This window comes from Balaenoptera musculus, chromosome 19 (assembly GCF_009873245.2).
Source record: "Balaenoptera musculus isolate JJ_BM4_2016_0621 chromosome 19, mBalMus1.pri.v3, whole genome shotgun sequence".
Classification (NCBI taxonomy): Eukaryota; Metazoa; Chordata; class Mammalia; order Artiodactyla; family Balaenopteridae; genus Balaenoptera; species Balaenoptera musculus.
The window spans coordinates 29,438,602-29,458,104 of NC_045803.1; the positions used below are offsets into that span (position 1 = coordinate 29,438,602).

A 19,503-nucleotide genomic window follows, 5' to 3' on the forward strand; every position below is an offset into this window, starting at 1 on the left:
AATTAGTGGAAAGAATATGATTCCTTAAGAATAAAGTAAACCTGTTGAAACTTATTTCTTCTGTTTGTTTAAGAATATTAATTAATTTTATGGTACCTTTGTTGTTACTGTGCAGTTTTATAATTTTAATACGTGATAATTGTGGAAAATTTTTAAAAATGGAATAAAATTGTATCCTATTTTTCTTAAAAACCACAATGCTTTTTAGAAGCTATGTAAAATTTTGCCCCCTCTTAGACTTGTTTATGGTAACTCATAAAGTCATATCATGATTTTTTTTTAAGTGACATTGATGTTTGGGTCCCAGAACCAGACCACTCAGAAGTTCCTGCTGAATGGTGGGATTTTGATGCTGATAAGTCACTCCTTATTGGAGTTTTTAAACATGGTAAGTGAGAAGTAAGATAGGTAGAGTCTTCATCTACGTATAGTGTAATTCAGCTACTTCTCAATTTATTGATTTCCACTTACAGCTTTATTCCAGTAACACCCATATTATTATATACATCATATAAAGCATACACTCCCAAACTATGTTTGTCAGTCACTACATTTCCTCATGAATGGGTGGCATATGTGAACTGCTTCTCTTGGACGTAAGTCTCACATAACGTCCCCTCTCAGGAAGAGTTGTTATGTGAAATATGTTATGTGTGGTCAGTTTTTCCTCTTTTCCTTTTAACTGATGTATTTAATCTAGATTTTTAAATATACATATTGCCAGACCATGTAATGTTTGTGATAATTTCTAGAAAACATGTTTAACCTATATCATTTTAATATATGGTCCCTTCAGTCCAGAACTATCACTCATCATAAATATGAGGAATGCTTATATTTATATATTTTTCTTCTTTTTATCCTTTTTACTTTCATAATTGGTCATCCCTCTAGGTTATGAAAAATATAACACTATCCGAGCAGACCCGGCATTATGCTTCTTGGAAAGAGTGGGAAAACCTGATGAGAAAGCGGTTGCTGCAGAACAGAGGGCAAACGATTATATGGATGGGTACGTGGATTTCAGAGTCATGAATTCTCCATATAGCTCTATCAACATCAGCATATTCTATGCCGGTGATGTTTCTCTTTAAATAATGTAGTAGTACGAGAATTGGAGTTTACAATTCAAAAGAGCCAATGATACTCTAATAAGTTAGCACTTGTCCAACAGAGTGCAATGAAGGAAGAGACTGGACCTTCCCCACACCCATTCTTTTGATGAGTCCTTCATTTTTCCATTCTTAATGGTCATGGCAATTAACACTATAAAATTTTAGGGACCTAAGAGGGAAGAAGAAAGCTAAGCATATTACAACTGAAGAGAAATCTGATGTTGTTCATTATACCTATTATGAGGCCTTTATTATCTTTCTTTTCTTACCAAAAGAGAAAAGTAAGAGACTATGTTAAGGTTAATACCACATTTATAAGTGAACTTGGGAGTTAGAGTAAATTAGAACTAGCTTTCTTCTGACTTGCCATGTAAATAGCCTTCACGCTATTAGGCCTGGGCTCCTCTGGCTGAAGAACAGAGACTGCAGTCGGACCATTAAAACATACGAAGAAGTCCTTCCAACAGTACCCCATCTTTTTGTCCTGCCATGGGAAATTTGAAGTTCAGTACAATAATCATAGCATTTGTTGGTATTTAACAGGGATGTGGAAGATCCAGAATACAAACCTGCCCCAGCTATCTTTAAAGATGATACAGAGGTATGCTTTGGATCATGTTTTTAAATCCTCAAATCTAGTTATCCATGTTTTCTTTTGCTTGCTATTTCTCTTGTATGTTTTTCCTTCATACGTTTTCATTATGCATCATTTCTTAGAACATTAGCTAAGTTAGTGACCAACTTAGGTTGCCAGACATCACAGATAACCATTCAGAATTTGCTTGATCTCCTCTTCTAGACAAGCTGGAGGCTGGTTTGGACATATGGATGAAATGGGGATTGCCAACATGCTACACTGCTAGGAACCAAAGAAACACAGTGTTCAGGGGCAAAATCTCAAAGCAGAATAAGAGCTAGATACTAAAGGAACACAGCAACAGATAAAGTGATCTGAAGTAGAGGGTGGAGCCCAGAGGAATTCTGAGCTGCTAAAGCATAGTTCTAAGTGTTCTGTTTATAGAAAGTCAAAAGGAAGAAAATGAGTTGGTTGAAAGTACAGAATATAATCTGTTGGGTTGGGAAAATGATGTTAAAAGAGGAGAAGAATTTCTATAACATTTGTGAGACTATATAGTAAAGACTAGACAATGCTGTGGCTGTCAGGTAGAGTTTGTTGGTCTTGGTTGCCAAGGGAATTGGATATTGATGCCTATATGAGGAAGAAAGATGAGGCTTAGGCCAGTGTGTAGCAGTGAGAATGAAATCCAGTAAAGTCAGAACCCTTAAAGGGTAGTACTTTCTGCCAAACAGCACAGGGAAGCAAGTAAATTTATCTCAGCATGGTTTCTGGGTAGGGAGAAAATTGTTTCCCCTGAGAATTGATAGCCATAAGCCTGCCTTCTCTTGAGTTTATGGTTTGATTTCTTTTACTTAATCTGCATGGTCCAGGAACTCTCAAGGCAAAAATGTAATATGAAAAGAGATCCCATGCTGGTAATACCCTTGAGGTACTTGGTAAAAACAAACAAAGAAAAAGAACAGTTAGAAGAAACGACTTCAATCTAGATTACACTTGAGTCTTGAAGATAAAACCCTCCATAAAATGAGGTCAAAATCCAAAAATTTTTAATTTATGAGGAGCAATTTACCATGAGTGAATGTTAGCAATACAACAAAGAACAAGATTAGATCTTTAAGAATTTCTGTTAATATATCTCCTGAAATAGAAAATAAAATTTTAAATGATTAAAGACATTAAAGAAAGAACTAGGAAAAAAAGAAAGACAAAATAAGATTTTAAATGACGGAGGGACATATGAAAGAGAATTATATGTAACTTTAGAGGTGAAAAATACTGTCGTTGAAATTTAAAACTCAACAAATAAGTTAAACATCCTGCTGGAGAGGCAGATTAGACACAGCTCATGAGAGAAGAAATTATTTAGAAAATAGAGGAAGTTATCCATAATGTAGCATGATGAATCAGTTTGAGCCAATCAGGAGAGAAAAACCACATAGTAATTTGAACTGGGAAAGTTTAATGTAAAGAGGTATTGACTATAATAGGGGGGTTGAAATACTGAGAGATTGACTATAAAGAAGTGACAAGAACTCGAAAGAATATAGGAATAGCCACTACTCCTAAGGCTGTGAGATACAGCACCCAAGGAAGGGTCCTGTCCCCACCAGGGCTGAGGTTCTGACCTTTTGGGGAGGGTATGACCACAGCTCACTAGATGGAAGAAAAGTTTTTGTGCTACCACACCTGAGCAACTTGCTGGAAATCCACCCTCTAGGGTTGCCAAGCTTTTCTTGGGGAGGTGTCTCACTGGAGGCATTCCACTACAAAACCACCCAGGGGGAGGTTGTTGAGGAGAAGCTGCCGGCCAAGCGGTGCTAAAGAAACTGCCTGAACTGCAGGAGCTGGGCACTGAGGAAGCTGCTTGTGCTGTAGGAGCTGAGCAGTGGAGGAGCTCACGGGAACCAGGAAGTAAAATGCCTTTCTTCTCCAGCTCCCACTACTGACAAAGCTTAATATCACATTGGCTGGCTAAGAAAAAATAAAGAGCCTAGATCCGTTTTTTTTTTTCTTAGAGCTGGCAAAAGGTATGAGAGGCAGTAAATTTAGAGCTGAGAGGCAACAAACCGAAAACCAGTACAATGGAGTATATAAAAAAACTTTTTAGATACGAAGAGTATAGCATGATAATGTCTGGTGCATGTCTAATAGGCATTCCAGAGGGACAGGCTAGAGAGCATAAGGGAGAAGCCCTATTTTAAGAGTTACCAACTGAGAATTCTTCAGACTTGATGAAATACACGAATCCTCAGATTCAAGAAGTAAAATGAATCTTGCAGGGATAAATGAAACTAAATCCACTTCAAGAAACATCCTGGTGCAAGTACAGATACACCAAACAAAGAGAAGATTTTTTTAAAAACAACCAGAGGAAAAAGACCCACCTACAAAGGAATGATTATAATTCTAACTTTGGGCTTTCTAAAGCAAAAGTAGAAACTAGTAGTCATTGGAATAAAAACTTAGTTGGTAAGCTCCTTGACATAGGTCTTGGTGATGAGTTTTTTGAATCTGACACCAAAAACAAAAACACAAAAGCAAAAATAAACAAGTGTGACTACGTCAAACTAAAAAGCTGCACAGCAAAGGAAATCATCAACAAAAGAAAAAGGCAACCTACTCAATGTGAGAAAATATTTGCAAATCATACATCTGATAAGGGGCTAATATCCAAAATATATAAAGAACTCATACAACTCAATAGCAAAAAAACCCAAACGATCTGATTAAAATATAGGCAGAAGATGTGAATAGACATTTTTTAAAAGAAGACATATAGATGGCCAACAGGTACATGAAAAGTCTCTCTACATCATTAATCATCAGGGAAATGTCAATCAAAACAACAGTGAGATATCACCTCACACCGGTTAGAATGACTATTATCAAAAAGACTAGAAATAACAAGTATTGGCTAGGATGTGGAGAAAAGTGAACCTTGTACATTGTTGGTGGGAATGTAAATTGGTGCAGCCACTGTGGAAAACAGTATGGAGGTTCCTCAAAAAATTAAAAATAGAACTGTCATATGATTCAGCAATCACGCTTATGGGTATTTATCCCAAAAAAATGAAAACACTAATTTGAAAAGATATATGCAGCCTGATCACATGTGGTTTGAAGCTTTATTTACAGTAGCCAAGATGTGGAAACAACTTAAGTGTCCGTCGATAGACAAATGGATAAAGAGATAGTGATATATATATATATATATATATATATATATATGTACACATACATACACGTATATTCATATATATATATGTGTGTATATATACACAATGGAATATTATTCAGTCTTTAAAAAGAATGAAATCTTGCCATTTGCAACAACATGGATGGACCTTGAGAGCATTGTACTAAGTAAAATAAGTCAGAGAAAGACAAATAAATACTGTGTGGTGTCTCTTATATGTGGAATCTAAAAAAAAAATTTTTTTAACTAAGTTGATAGATAAAGAGAACAGATTGTGGTTGCCAGAGGCTTGGGGTTAGAGGCAGGATGGAAATGGGTGAAATGTTTTTCGTTTGGGTTTTTTTAGTTTAAGTAACTTGAATTTTTAAAATTCTATTGCAAAGGAAAGTATTCTATTATAAAGAAAATCAATTCTCTTATTATATCTTGACCCAGTTTCCCTGTGACAAATTTCTGTTTTCTTTTAAAAGGATGATGTTTCCTCACCAGGAGATCTTGTTATAGCAGATGGAGGTAAATAACATTTATTTCTTTACTTAGTATTATTGTAAATTAACATTCCCATGATACCATGAGATCAGTAAACTAATACACTTCTATATGTCTCAAATGTATGTGAAATTTATTGAAGACAGTTGCAATCATTATAGAACATAGTTGATTGGAAATTTAACAATATTTTTAGTTGTAAATCTTTATGCAGTGACTCACTGAATTTTTATAGAATAGGAGCTTTGATGATTTTGTGGCTTGATTATTACACTGGTACGTGACATTCACCATTAAACACACCATTAGTGCTAATTTAATAATCCGTTTCTTATTTGTTCATACACACATTGAGAAACATTCTTTTATCACTCAGTTTCTACAGGCTTTTCTGTATACGGTCTTGCTCCTACTTCCTTCTGATATCAAGATAGAAACGTACTGTCGCTAGAGTACATTCATTCCCAGCTGGTACCCAAGGGGAATAGTGCCTCACCTTCCTGTAATTCAACTAGGAATAAAGGAGTAGTTTTTCCTTAGCATGAATGATTACCACTTGATTATGGTATATATGATTATATTACACCATAGAAATAGAGAGTTAGATATTGCACTTTTATTAGGTGAATGAAAACTTAAAAGTTACAGCATTGTCATATTGAATTTTTTAAAATATATGTTCCTCCCTGATGACTTTTTACGTGTTTCATTCTAATTAAATTGAGATAAACTTAATACAGAAAGCTTTAATTAGAAGAGTTTATAGTGTTCAACTTCTCAATGGATTTCAGTTGGACTTTTAATTTATTTTAGTTACGGCATTGAGTATTTGCCTTCCAGTAAGATATATTAGACCTGGAAATGCAAGAGTTGTATTTTCTGTGCAAATGAAGTTCTCTTTAAATATATAACATTGTAGTTCTTTATTCCACCGTGACCTACTTTTTGAGCTTGCTCTTAAAGTTTGTTGTAATTTTTAGAGCTATAGTTAAAACTTTTTTGAGAGATTTGTTCCGTTTTTGTTTTTCACATAATCAGATTGGAAGAAAAAATTTTAAGTAGGGAAATTTTGCTGCTTTTGTGAGTTCATGACAGTATCTGTTTAGTTTTTGGTTTTTAGGTTTTTTTTTTTTAATTGACATGAGTTTCTTTAAATGTAGATGGTCAACTGATGGAGGGTGATAAAATTTATTGGCCTACTCAGTCAGCTTTAACCACACGTTTGAGGCGTCTCATCACTGCATATCAGCGTACTAATAAAAACAGACAAATCCAGCAGATACAACCTGCTTTCTCAGTGCCTGCCAGTGTTATGCAGCCTCTTTATGAAGAAGCCACTCTTAATCCTAAAATGGCAGCCAAGATAGAAAGACAGCAGAGGTAAGACAATAGCACTAAATTTTTAATATATAGTATCTAAATATAGTGTCCATTCTGAAGTCTGTTAGGGTATGATTATCTCACGTCGTGAAAAACGTATGTAGGTAGAGAAGTAGGTCAAAGCAAAATGCTTTATGCATACATACACATGTATATAAATATATGTACACACAAATATGGTTAAGCTAATACAGATTATTGCATTTTATAGTTATTAGTCCATGCTTTATATTTAATCGTTCTTTTGTCATGTTTATGAACAGTGAGGTATGGGGAAAAATGAAGGTGCAAACTCAAGAATTAAATTATCAATGAAACGTATGTTTAAATTATATGAAATAAATTCCACTGTATCTTATTTTACATGATGACATTAATGAAATATAAGAATGTATGGAAGAGAAGTTCATCTATGCTTTTTACAGAGGATGAACCCTTAAAACTGCTGATGTCAAAGGGGAACAAATAGTAGTAGAACTTCTTGCAAGAGGCTTGTTAGGAAGACAGGCAAACTTCTCTCATCCCAAAAGCTTTAACTTCTTAAAAAGGATAGAATACATGGAAAAGAATAAGAAAGTTTAGCAATAACCTGGCCTCCTTATTAAACCTGGATCTTTGGATTTTTTTCTGAACGATAAATCATTGTTCCTTTGTTTCATTTGCAGCACATTCATTGTAACCAGAATTTAGTTAGTCTGACACTTAAGATATTAGCTATCCTAGACGTAATCTTCAAATACTACTACCTACGTAAATTTACTGTTTCAGTTATCTATCGTTGCGTAACAACCCACCCCAAAACATAGTGACGTAAAACAACATCAGTTTTTTGTTTGTCACGATTCTGTGGGTTGATCAGGTGGTTCTTCTGCTTCCCATGGTGTTGGCTGGAGTGAGGCGAGGGCTGGAAGGTCCATAGTGGCCTCACTCACATGGTTGGCGGTTGGTGCTGACTGCCAGCTGGGAGCTCAGATTCTAAGAGGGAGCATTCCAAGTGGCAAAGGCAGAAGCTGCTGATTTCTTAAGACCCAGCCTCTGCAGTTACAGTGTCACTTCTGCCACCTACTGTTGGTCAAAAAAATCACAGGGCCAACCAGGATTTAAGGGAAAGGGAAATAGGTTGCATCTCTCAAAGCGAACAGTGGCAAAGACTTTGTGACCATCTTTAATCTACCACATACATTTTCCCTCACTTTAGCAGATCTGGATAATCTTCCTGAAGTACTAGTTTTATCATGATATTCCGTGGCTCTTTATTTAGTATAGGGATAAAGTCTAACTTCTTAATTAATTCGAGTCTCTTCAGTTTAGGCCTCAGCATGCATTACTAATTTTATTCTCTCCTATTCCCTCTTCCTGAATGCCCCACTTAGTCTTGACTCAGTACCCTACTTAAGTTGTTCCTATCACCCAGAATACCCTTCTTGCTACTCTTCAGTCCATACCTCGCCCTACTACTCCTTCAGAGTTCAACAAATGTTCTATCTCCTCTATTAGTTTTTTTCTCAACCAGACTAGCTCACAGTATTCTCTCTGCTTTCTGCACTCATATAGCACTTATCTAAATAAAACTACTCATTTTCAAAATAATAAAAGATACTGTAATGACATTCATCTTTTCCTTTCCATGTCTTACCTTTCTAACTTGTAAATTCTTTGAAGGTAGGTGTCATATTTTTTTGTGTCCTATGTAATCCTTGAATTTATCCTTTCTTTTCCATTCCTACTTTATCACTCAGGTACAAGGTTCATATGACTTGATTGGTTGGTTTCCCAGACTGACTATTTTTACATCATCATTAATCTTCTTAATGTATCATTATGATAAAAATGGCCTGTTAATGTTTTTCAAAGGTCTTTCTCATATGCTTTTTCTCATTACACAACAAACTTGTGATTGTTAACCAGGGAAAAGATTCTACTGTGTTTGGAGATCTATGGTGTGTGAGGATATTACCCTCTTAAAGTATCTTCAGGAACTTTCAACTGAATAGAGACTATTTTTAGCCAGACATTTAGAGTGTTTTATAAACTGACCCCAAGCCTATCTCCCTCTGTCCCCAATACGAGCCATCTCCTTTTCCATCTGGAATAGTCATCATCCCCTTAAAATTAGTAGATTACTTCTACTAATGAAAGTAGATTACTACTAAACAAAGTAGATTACTTCCTACTTTGCTTATTCTGTGCCCTCTTTCTAGTTCCCTCCCTTAATCTTAACCTTGTTCCATCTTAAATGCCACTTACTCTGTGATGCCTTTCTTCATCACTCAAGTTTGAACAGTTCCTTCCATCTTTTGTGCTGTCCTAAAATTTCATGGTTTCTATAATACATACAACTGTAAAATACTACTTTATACTGTAAATATGTTTGAAATGTTTTATCTTTTTCCCAAAGGGAGGGTCATCATATCCTATACAGTCTTGTATCCCATGCATATTTTTTTGCACAGTAAGTATGCAAAAAACTACTATTAAGGAAAAGAAGCACGGTTGGATAGATGAGTCAGCTGGCATTTTAAAATCTATTTCTAAGGAAATAGCCCTGGATTTAATCCTTTAAAGTGTTAGGTACTTGAAATGGTTTTAAATTTTTATTATAGTCATTGTATTTTGCATTAATATTTATTTATTTCCATGAGAAATGTGACTTTTTCTTTAATCTATTCAAAATAGATGGACAAGAAGAGAAGAAGCTGACTTTTATAGAGTTGTATCTACATTTGGAGTGGTGTTTGATCCTGACAGAGGCCAATTTGATTGGACAAAATTTAGAGCTATGGCTAGGCTACATAAGAAAACTGATGATAGTTTGGAGAAATATTTGTATGCATTCATGTCTATGTGTCGGAGGGTTTGTCGTCTTCCTTCCAAAGACGGTATGTCTAAAATTTCTTTTTTTCCTCGTTTCAATCAAAGAAGCAAAATTAGTAAAATTCAGAAATTTCCAGCTATTTTATTTTAGTACTGTCTAATTCAACATTTCACCAGTTTTCCTGAATTGTAAATAAACTCTGCTCAAAGATCCTTTACTCCTTACTTCTACTATTGAAATGAGATCTAAAGAGAATAAATGTACACATTTAATTTTGAGAAAATAGTGTTTTTATTAGATTTAGATTTATGATTGTGGGAGGTGGAAGATAAAGGATAGCTTTTGGTAAACAGAACTAACCTGTATTTTTAGTCCGTCTTATAGGAACTGTGCTTAGAGGGCTTATTTACACAAGTAATTTTGCAAGAAGTGAGGGCTCCACTCAAAAGACATTTTAAAGAGTTTTAGTAGGGAAAAAACACCCAGGGCCTTCAAAAAAACAAAACAAAACAAAAACAATCAGAGCTGCTAATGCTCAGCTAAGGGACTGTTCTGGGGTGAATTTAATTGTTTTTGAAGCCCACGTAGGGAGTTTCCATATATCCCTCACTCTTTCCTAATGTTAAAATCTTACATGACTATAGTTACAGTATAATTATTAGCCCAATTAGTACAATACCATTAACTAAAACACCTATTCAAATCTTACCAGTTTTTCTACTGATGTCCTTTTTTGTTCCAGGAGCCCACATTGTATTTGGTTGTTCTTTCTCCTTAGCCTCCTGCAGTCTATAACAGTTCCTCAGTTTTGGGCTTGTTGTTGTTGTTGTTGTTTCTCTTTAATGACCTTGATACCTTTGATCAGTTTTGCCATAAACCCCTCAGTTTGGATTTGTCGTGTGTTTTCACACAGTTGGATTGAGGTTATGCCTTTTTTTGCAAGAATACCTCAGAAATGATGTTGTGTCCTTCTTGGAATGTAATGTCAAGGGGTTCATGATGTCGTTATGTCTTATTACTGATGATGTTGCCCTTGATTCTTTGGATTAGCTAGTTTATGCTGCATTTTTCCAGTGTGAAATTGTTATCTTCTCCCCTGTAGTTAACAGATATCTTAAGAAGATACTTTGAGACAACACAAATCCTGTTCTACTCAAACTTTCACCCATTGATTTCAGTAACCATCAGTAGATCTTGTCTGCAACAGTTTTTACTACGCAGTTCTCCTGCAAGGAAAAGCTGTTCCTTCTCCCTAGTCTACTTAATTATTTATTCATATTAGTATTTTTTCATGTGGGTATTTATTTTTTATTCTGTAGGTTATAATCCTTTTGAATGAATCCTCTAATTCATTTTGATGTTCAAATTGTTCCACATTTGGCCATTAGTAACTCCTTAAGGTGGTCTCTACATTATTTCAACAAGCCTCTATCTTTTTTTGAGTACTTCTCAACTGCCAGTATCTCTGCTCACAAAGATATGACCTCATCAAAAGGAGCAGAGTATGGTCTGATGCTGAAACTGAACTATCTCAGGCTAGTAGTTCATACACTGTTTGACAATTATTCCCATGTTTCCATCAAATTTTAAGAAAGCCTTTGTTGTCCCTGTGAGTTCACTGTAATGCCCTGAGTTACCTCGGTGCAGTTAAGGATATGTGGACTTAGGTTTGCTTATGGGGTGTTAATTTAACAGTTTTAATTTGTATTTATAAATGAGTTTGAGTGCTTTTCTCTTTGATTAAAACACATAATAGTATGACATTAGCTCATAGGGAATTTCTTAAAAGTAACTTCCTAGTTATATTAACACACCTCCAAAATAACTTTAATGTTTTACTTAACTTTCTATAGATCCAATGTTATATGTTACATGATTTTTAGTACTTCTTTCTAAAATTTATGTTTCTCCTCATTTAAAAATGTTAAAAAGAAATTCTGGAAAGTATACAATGATACTGAGTAGAGGTGCATTTTAGAAGTTGCTTTGTTTGTTTTAAATCTATAATGAAGTATTTTTGAGGGTAATATGTTTGCTCTCGTTTCAATGTAGAATTGGTGGATCCAAATATTTTTATCCAGCCAATCACAGAAGAACGTGCTTCTAGGACTTTATATCGCATTGAACTTCTAAGGAAAGTAAGGGAACAGGCCCTCCGACATCCACAGTTGTTTGAGCGCTTGAAGCTTTGCCATCCAAATCCAGACTTACCAGTCTGGTGGGAGTGTGGCCCTCATGATAGGGACTTGCTCATTGGAGCTGCTAAACACGGGGTGAGCCGGACAGACTATCACATTCTTCGTGATCCTGAACTCTCATTTATGGCAGCTCAAAGGAACTACAGTCAAAGTAAGATGGCTCATTCAAGGACTTCTACCCCACTTTTACAGCAATATCAAGTAGCACTTTCTGCTTCTCCTCTTACCTCTCTACCTAGGCTCCTAGATCCTAAAGGTATTATTCTAGAGGATGTGAAAGTTAAAAGTGAAAACCTTAAAGAGGAGCCTCAGTTTTCTGAAGAAGAATCTATGACTTCTGAGGAAACCAGGACACTAATAAAGTCTGAGCCTGTAAGTCCAAAGAATGGTGTTTTACCACAGGCTACTGGAGACCAGAAATCTGGTGGAAAAGGTGAAACAGACAGACGCATGGTTGCAGCCAGAACAGAGCCTCTAACTCCAAACCCAGCTTCTAAGAAGCAGCGAGTCCACAAAAGAGGATCAGAGTCTAGTTCTGATTCTGACTCTGATTCTGAGAGATCGTCCTGTTCTTCCAGATCATCTTCTTCCTCGTCTTCCTCTTCTTCTTGCTCCCACTCTCGATCAGGCTCTAGCTCTTCTTCTTCCTCCTCTTGTTCTTCAGCATCATCTTCATCCTCATCCTCGTCCTCCTCTTCCTCATCATCCTCCTCATCTTCATCAGAAGAAAGTGACAGTGAAGAAGAGGAAGTCCAAAAGCGAGGTATATGCATAAAGTGCTTTTGCTATTTTAAGGCAGCATTTCACATGAAAATGAAAAGAATTGATTTGGATCACTTAAGCATATTTTAAATTGTTAGCTTAAATTTTATGTGTACAGATTTTCTTAGAGAAGGACTGCTGAAAACGCAACTAAATTCCTGGTTCTTACTCCGTATTCAATATTCACATTGCAAAATGGGTTAGTCAAACGGGATTAGCGACTTGGCACAGTAATTTTATTACTTTGTGATTGCCTTAAATTTAGTATTACATCTTTCCTGGAGCAAGTTGATCAGTGAACAAATAAAGGTAATATTTTATAACAGCCACCAGTCCGACTTAACAAGAGTATCATAGGCCCTACTTGGCCCTACTTAGAAAGATCTAGCATAGGAACTTCAGTCTGTCGGTAGTGTTAGGTGGTCCTCTTCGGCGGGTATCCTTATAGCAGTCTAACAGCTCAGGTGCAAGGAAATGAGTCAACATCAAGTGGACACAGGAGCCACTGTGATACCCACAAGAGTGAGAATCTCCTGTAACAACTCCAGAAGCATGACTTTTCAGGGTTACCACAAGGGACATGCCCAATTATGAGAATCCCCTCTTTAGAGAATTATAGCCTCCCCAGCAATATTTGTGTCCTCCCAGTCCAGATATAGTTTACCAATCAGCAGTTTATGTGTTTCCAGGGAAACAGACCTAGAGTGTTAACCATGGGTCAAATTTTCATGCAGAAAGGGATGTTTTGTTAACCCTTTTTTCCTCAAACTCCTTTATGCCACTTATTGTGCTTTTGTTTCAATTTTAAAAATAATGAGTACTTTATTGTATTCTAGGTGAATTTTTTTTTACCTCTAACTTTTCATTTTCAAATATATCTGAATAATTATATAGGATTTGAAAAGTATATGTAAAATTGTGTTATGCAGTCTTTTTAAAACAGTTATAATTGGTTATAATTATTCTTAGCAGAAGGTACCCCTCACGTGAAAGCCTACGATGAAGAAAGCGTCGCATCACTGAGCACTACCCAGGATGAGACCCAGGATAGTTTCCAGATGAACAACGGGACCCCGGAGTCTGCTTACATCCTACAAGGTGGATACATGCTGGCAGCTTCGTACTGGCCAAAGGTAAATGAGTAATTTCTTGCTGGAATAGGTCATTTTTTGAGTATTTTTCTATATTTCTTTAATGATAGATATTATGTAGTAAAAAAAAGGTCACTTATATGTGCGATGACATTTTGGTGTTAGCATTAAAAGTATCAAATATGACTGTCAAGTAAATTAGGTCTACTTAAATGTATGTGTTTCTCAATATAACCTTAGAATATTTAGAAGAAAAGGTAATGAATGCTTATGTTCACATACAAGTTAGTATTCAGGTGCTTCTTTATGAAATAAGTGCTTTTAAGTGGGTCTTCTTGAAGAAATTTACCAAGCCAGTTGTGACCTAGAAAAAAGATTCATTTAAGTACATGTACCTATAGTGGTGGAAGTTCAGATTGGATTAAGACAGTTCTCCTTCCAGTATGTGACTAGGCTAGTAGAAGAGTACTTACCTTTAGGAGTGAGGTTGGGAAATAAATGGCAAAGAAGAGAACTCTCTACTCTTCTGTATACTTCTGAGTTGTTTGAACTTTCTACAAGGAACCCATGTTACTCTTAAAAACAAAAGAACAGAAAAATATCTTTATAGTGTAATATTTTTTAATGTCACCAATGGGAATTTGTATAGAATTGTAAATGTATGTGAGAATATGTATGCATACCAAATACACATATGTTGTACCAGGGTTAAATCCATCAAGGCTGTGATCCCCAAAGTTCTGACTTAATTATTAAAATTATCCTTTGATGTTCATGCTTTTCCAGGATCGTGTGATGATCAACCGGTTGGACAGTATTTGTCAAACAGTTCTGAAAGGGAAGTGGCCTTCAGCTAGAAGAAGTTATGATGCCAATGCAGTGGCTTCTTTCTATACCACAAAGCTGCTGGACAGCTCTGGCGCAGCTACAGAACATAGCGAGCCCAGCGTGCCCACTCCTGCAGGTGCTGGCGTTAAAGAAGAACACGATCAGTCAACACAGATGTCAAAGGTGAAGAAGCATGTACGAGAAAAGGAGTTTACAGTGAAAATCAAAGACGTATGTTTATTTTTATTGCCCTAGGACCTGATTGCGATTGCGGTGTGCAGCATGCTTTTCCTGCAAATGGCTGCCTGCTCTTACTCTTACTTCCTTCACATACTTGTTTTCTGGCATTTGGATTGTTTTCTTTTAGATATCCAGGTTATTAAACTTGAATATTCTACTAGAGGAATCATCATTAAATATATTTTTCTACCTGTACTTCTGAAAATAGTCCTTCTGCAGATCAAGATGCTTTCTTAAACAGTCTGACAATTTCTTATTTTTTGGTTCTTTTATATAGTATTCACATGGTATGTCAGTGCACTTCGTGTTTTAAACATTTAGCATGCCCTGTTACCAGTAAGTTTCATTGTTCAGTATGATTTTTGAAGCTAAATTGATTACTCAGTGTCTAAAAACATGGGTAATATCTTCTAGTATGTCATGTGAATAGTGTACACAGAGACATAGGTCAGAAGCTGAAAGGGTTACAATGTACTAGTCACATGAAAAGCTTTGTTTTGCTCAGAAAAGTATATGTAATACCTGGATGTTTTTCATTTAAGATAGAAATTTTAATATTCATTATAGAAATTGATTAAATGTTTTTCTCCAATTGATGTATGAATAAGAGAACATGATTAACTTTTCAGGGTTTTTAACTTCACTTTTTCTAAGTAAAAGATGTCTCTCAATATACTATGAGTTTTTTTTTTTAATCATTTCTTTCTTATTAATGGTGTTTGTTTAACAGGAAGGTGGTTTGAAGTTGACATTTCAGAAGCAAGGGCTTGCTCAGAGAAGGCCGTTGGACAGTGAAGATGGTGCTCTAGGGCAGCAGCAGTACCTCACTCGACTTCGGGACCTTCAAGGTGCGTCAGAGACCAGCCTCGCCAGTTTTCCAAAATCCATGCCAGGATCAGGTGAATATGCTAGTAATCATTGCCTCAGCATGAAACAGTCCATCATTTGCAAATCCTTTTTTACTTACTCATAGAATACTTAACAAGAACCAGATTGTTACTACTTTAAACAGCCCTCTTATTATTAGAAAGCTCTAATTATCACAAAATTTCTTCTTATTTGGAAGCAAACTTTGCCTGCAATTGGTTCTTCTTAGTGACTGAAGTTCTGTCTTCAGAGGCGTCACAGAATTAACCTAGTCCTATGTTTGCATGATAATCTTAACATTTGGAAAACAATGATCATATCTCCCCTTGGGATGATATTTTGTACTAACCTTTTGACTATTTGAATCAACAAGTATTTATTGAATACTGAATTGGTGCCCTGCGTTCTGTGCTCTCTAGCACTGAGGAATCCATCCATAAGCAGTTTTTTTTATTTTGTTTATGTTGATCTAGTTGTACTTTAATTTTTCTGCATCCCTCTTAAAGTATGCTGTCAAGAATTGAGAATTTTAGTTAAGAGCAGCTGAGTCTTAAAATGTATGGACCACAGCATACTAATCGTAAAAAATGTAACTTTTCGATTAAAAGCAGGTACGTGACTGGAATTTCCTTTATACCTCCATATACATAGGGCTAAGGACTCTATTTCAGTATTCTACTAAATTCGTTTGCCATACAATAGCTTGTAAACATTTCAAAACTCCTGTGCCTGTGTACAATGTGTGGAATTCCTGAAGTTTGGGAAAATAGTGCTTTATTATAGGTGTTAAATTGATTGCCGTTTCCAGTTGCTGCTCTTACCGCTTTCTAATTATAAATTATAATTAAATTCTCAATTAGAGTCATCAGACTTACTTTTGTCTCTTACGGTTTAATTAACCATTCAGTGTAAGTCTCCAATTACTGGACTTTCAGACACGTATGAATGAGCCACAGTTCTCTTACTGAAGTATAAATCCCCCAAATTGTGATTTACAATGGCAAGGAGCTCTTTTTTTCGTGAGAAAATGGGAAGAGATGGGGAAGATAAGCTCTGGGCTTTTTTCCCAACCTAAGTGGGTTTAATAATACCACTGCTTGTACCTTGATAAGTTCATAACTCTATAAAGTGGGATTGATACGTCTATCATCTGAACATTTTAATGCTATTGCAGCTGAAGATTGTACAGTCTTTGCCTATAAGTAATTCTTTGATAAATAATACTGTTTTAATAGTATCAATAATAACACTAATTTACACCTATACCAAATATTAAAAAGCCTCAAACATTAAAACTAGATAGAATTATCTAAGAATTGTATCTCATCCATCTTGATAATTGCAAATGTGAAATCTATTTTTTTTTTGGCCGTGCCATGTGGCATGCGGGATCTTAGTTCCCCAGCCGGGGATTGATCCCTTGCCCCCTGCATTGGGAGCTCGGAGTCTTAACCACTGGACCACCAGAGAAGTCCCTGTAAATGTGAAATCTAGCTCTGTCTTCCTACATGACTCTTAGGAAACCTGCTAACATTTTTTAACCTTTTCTTGTTCGCGAAGTGAGGAGTTGGGGTCGATGGAGAGGTAGCATTGTTAGGTGGATTAAATAATATATGTAAAGTGACTAGTATGGAACTTGACACATAATTAGATGCTAAACAGATGTTAAAATTAGGTTTTAGAATTAGATGCTCAACAACTGCTATTATAATTCTTCGTATTAAGCCCTTTTTATGTTTGTATGGGCACCCCTGAATTTTATCTAAAAGCTTTGAGTGAAGATACATCATATAATGTAAGTTAATTAATGAAGGACAGTAAAATAGCATAAATTATAAGAGGACAAAACTAAAGAGCCTATTCCAGAAACCACCTGGAATAGTACACAAAAGATGGTAGAGCCAAACAGCCTGGGTTTGAATTCTGTCATTTACCACTGTTGTGACATTGGGCCTGAGGCATAATGTTTCTGATCACATTTATAAAATGGGCTTAATACCTCTGTGTTTTGTTTGTTTTGTTTTTGGTAATTTAAGAAAACATTTGTAAAACCTAGTCCAGGGTATGGCATCTAGTAGGCATTCAATAGAAAGAAGGTATTTTTAATATTGTTGTAATTACATCTAAGATAAAGACAACACAGGCTTTATAGAGTAGAGTAGGTTAAATTTTCCATTTTGGATTCTAGGTTAAAATAAATCAGTAATGTTTATTAAAATCACTCTCAAAAAGAAGTCAAGGTAGCTGGGTTTGTTGTTGTTTTAAAAAAATGAAAGAAGTCAAGGGAGTATATAATTTGCCAAATTGGCTATGTTTATAAATGACCAAATAGGATTTGTTTATAAATATATACTTTGGTGTGTATACTAATGTTTTTCCATAGATAATTGTATTAAGTACTTTTCTTTTTATATAGCACTGGGATAGCAGTAAAGGGAAAGTAAAAGAAACTTAAGACAGTCTCTGCCTTTCAGTTGCTTGGTAGACTAGACCTACATGTTAAAATATTAGACAATACGTTGATAATGTATCTTGCCACACAGCATTATAGTTAATAAATGTTGGAAAAGAGAGAAGTCACTGCTGTCTAGAGACTTAGGCAGAGTCCTGTGGAAGAGGCAGAATTGAACAGAATTTATAAGAGGAAGATTAGATAATGGTCTTTCTGGAAAATGACATTGAGAGAGAGTCAGGGAATAGCTTGAACCAGAGACTTGATGTTGGGAAAATTGTATGGTTTTAGGATAAGACTGACCTAGCTACTGTTTAAATTCTTACTGGAGAGATATTTGTATAAGGTCAGAGACTGCTTAGCAAAGGTAAATCTAGATTATGGGCAACATCAAAAATTGAGCTGGGGAGGGGATTGGGTTGGTGGTCAGGCAGGAATGAGGCTTAATGTAAGGCATTTCATTCATACTAGACTAGGAAGCCATGAGAAGTTCTTATAAAACAGAATAGTACTTTTAAAAGTAGTATTTTAGGAAAGTTATTCAATTATTACAGTTAAAATGTACTATAGTGAAAGTGTTTTCAAATATTCATAATATTTTGTTAATCTGATTTTAATGAAATAATGAAAGCTGTTCTTTTTTAATAATATGTCACATTCCTCAGTGCTTTCATATGCAAAAATAATTTTTAATCATTGTAATTAGTTATTCCTTACTAATTATGAATTAAGGTATTTTTTGTAACTGAGATGTGAGGAGAGTGACTTGCATAGGGTTCCACAGCCAGCCAAAGGGAAATGTCTTTCAGGGATACATAGGACTTAGTCAAAAATTCTCCTTGAATGATTGAAAATGCATTTCTCGCTACAAACTGTGAACCATTTTAAGCAAACATCTCATTCTTAATATTTTCTTTTATAAGAGTGTTCTAGATTACGTACTCTTTAAGGATAGGAACTGTGTCTTACTCACCTTTGAATCATCATAGTGCTTTGTACATAGCTGTTTGATAAATGTGTATTTATTTATTAGGAAAAAAATGAATGCATGGAACTGTTTCATTCATACCTCTTACATTTTTTAGTGAGTGCCTACTGAAATGAAGAGCAAGAAGGGTCAGTTTAATTTGGCAAGAAACAGTGGTGATCTTAAAGAAAATACCTTAAATAGGCTGGGACAGGAGCGGACTGTGGGAAATTGAGGAGTGAGTTTGTCGTGAGAAAGAGGAGCATAATAGCGACCAACTTTTCAAAAGTTTTGAAGGTTATGAAAAAGCCGAAAGAAGTTTATTTTTTGTTTGAGTTGGGCCATGTTTTTAAGTTGATAAGAATCTAATGTAGAGTAAGATATTTTGGCACAAAAAAACAAAGATAAATGATAAAACAAACTTTTAGAAAAAGTAGGAATTAATGGGTTCAAAAAAGGGGGAAAGGTTTGTCTTGTACATGAGAAAGGCATGGTTCTTCCTCTAAAATGGGACAAAAGAAAA

General features: G+C 35.4%; 1 protein-coding gene across 15 annotated transcripts in view; it reads left to right on the forward strand.

Moving 5' to 3' along the window:
• CHD9 (chromodomain helicase DNA binding protein 9) overlaps window positions 1–19,503 on the forward strand; it is a 245,391-nt gene that overhangs the window by 209,430 nt on the left and 16,458 nt on the right. For 10 of the 15 annotated variants that reach the window (XM_036833648.1, XM_036833645.1, XM_036833643.1 and 7 more), the window contains 10 exons: window positions 285–388; window positions 895–1,012; window positions 1,659–1,716; window positions 5,362–5,404; window positions 6,541–6,760; window positions 9,437–9,639; window positions 11,628–12,536; window positions 13,505–13,668; window positions 14,413–14,685; window positions 15,425–15,593. In XM_036833648.1, the coding sequence (XP_036689543.1) occupies window positions 285–388; window positions 895–1,012; window positions 1,659–1,716; window positions 5,362–5,404; window positions 6,541–6,760; window positions 9,437–9,639; window positions 11,628–12,536; window positions 13,505–13,668; window positions 14,413–14,685; window positions 15,425–15,593 (2,261 nt within the window). The remainder of the gene's footprint in view (window positions 1–284; window positions 389–894; window positions 1,013–1,658; window positions 1,717–5,361; window positions 5,405–6,540; window positions 6,761–9,436; window positions 9,640–11,627; window positions 12,537–13,504; window positions 13,669–14,412; window positions 14,686–15,424; window positions 15,594–19,503) is intronic. The other 5 variants (XM_036833650.1, XM_036833654.1, XM_036833652.1 and 2 more) reach the window with 4 other exon arrangements.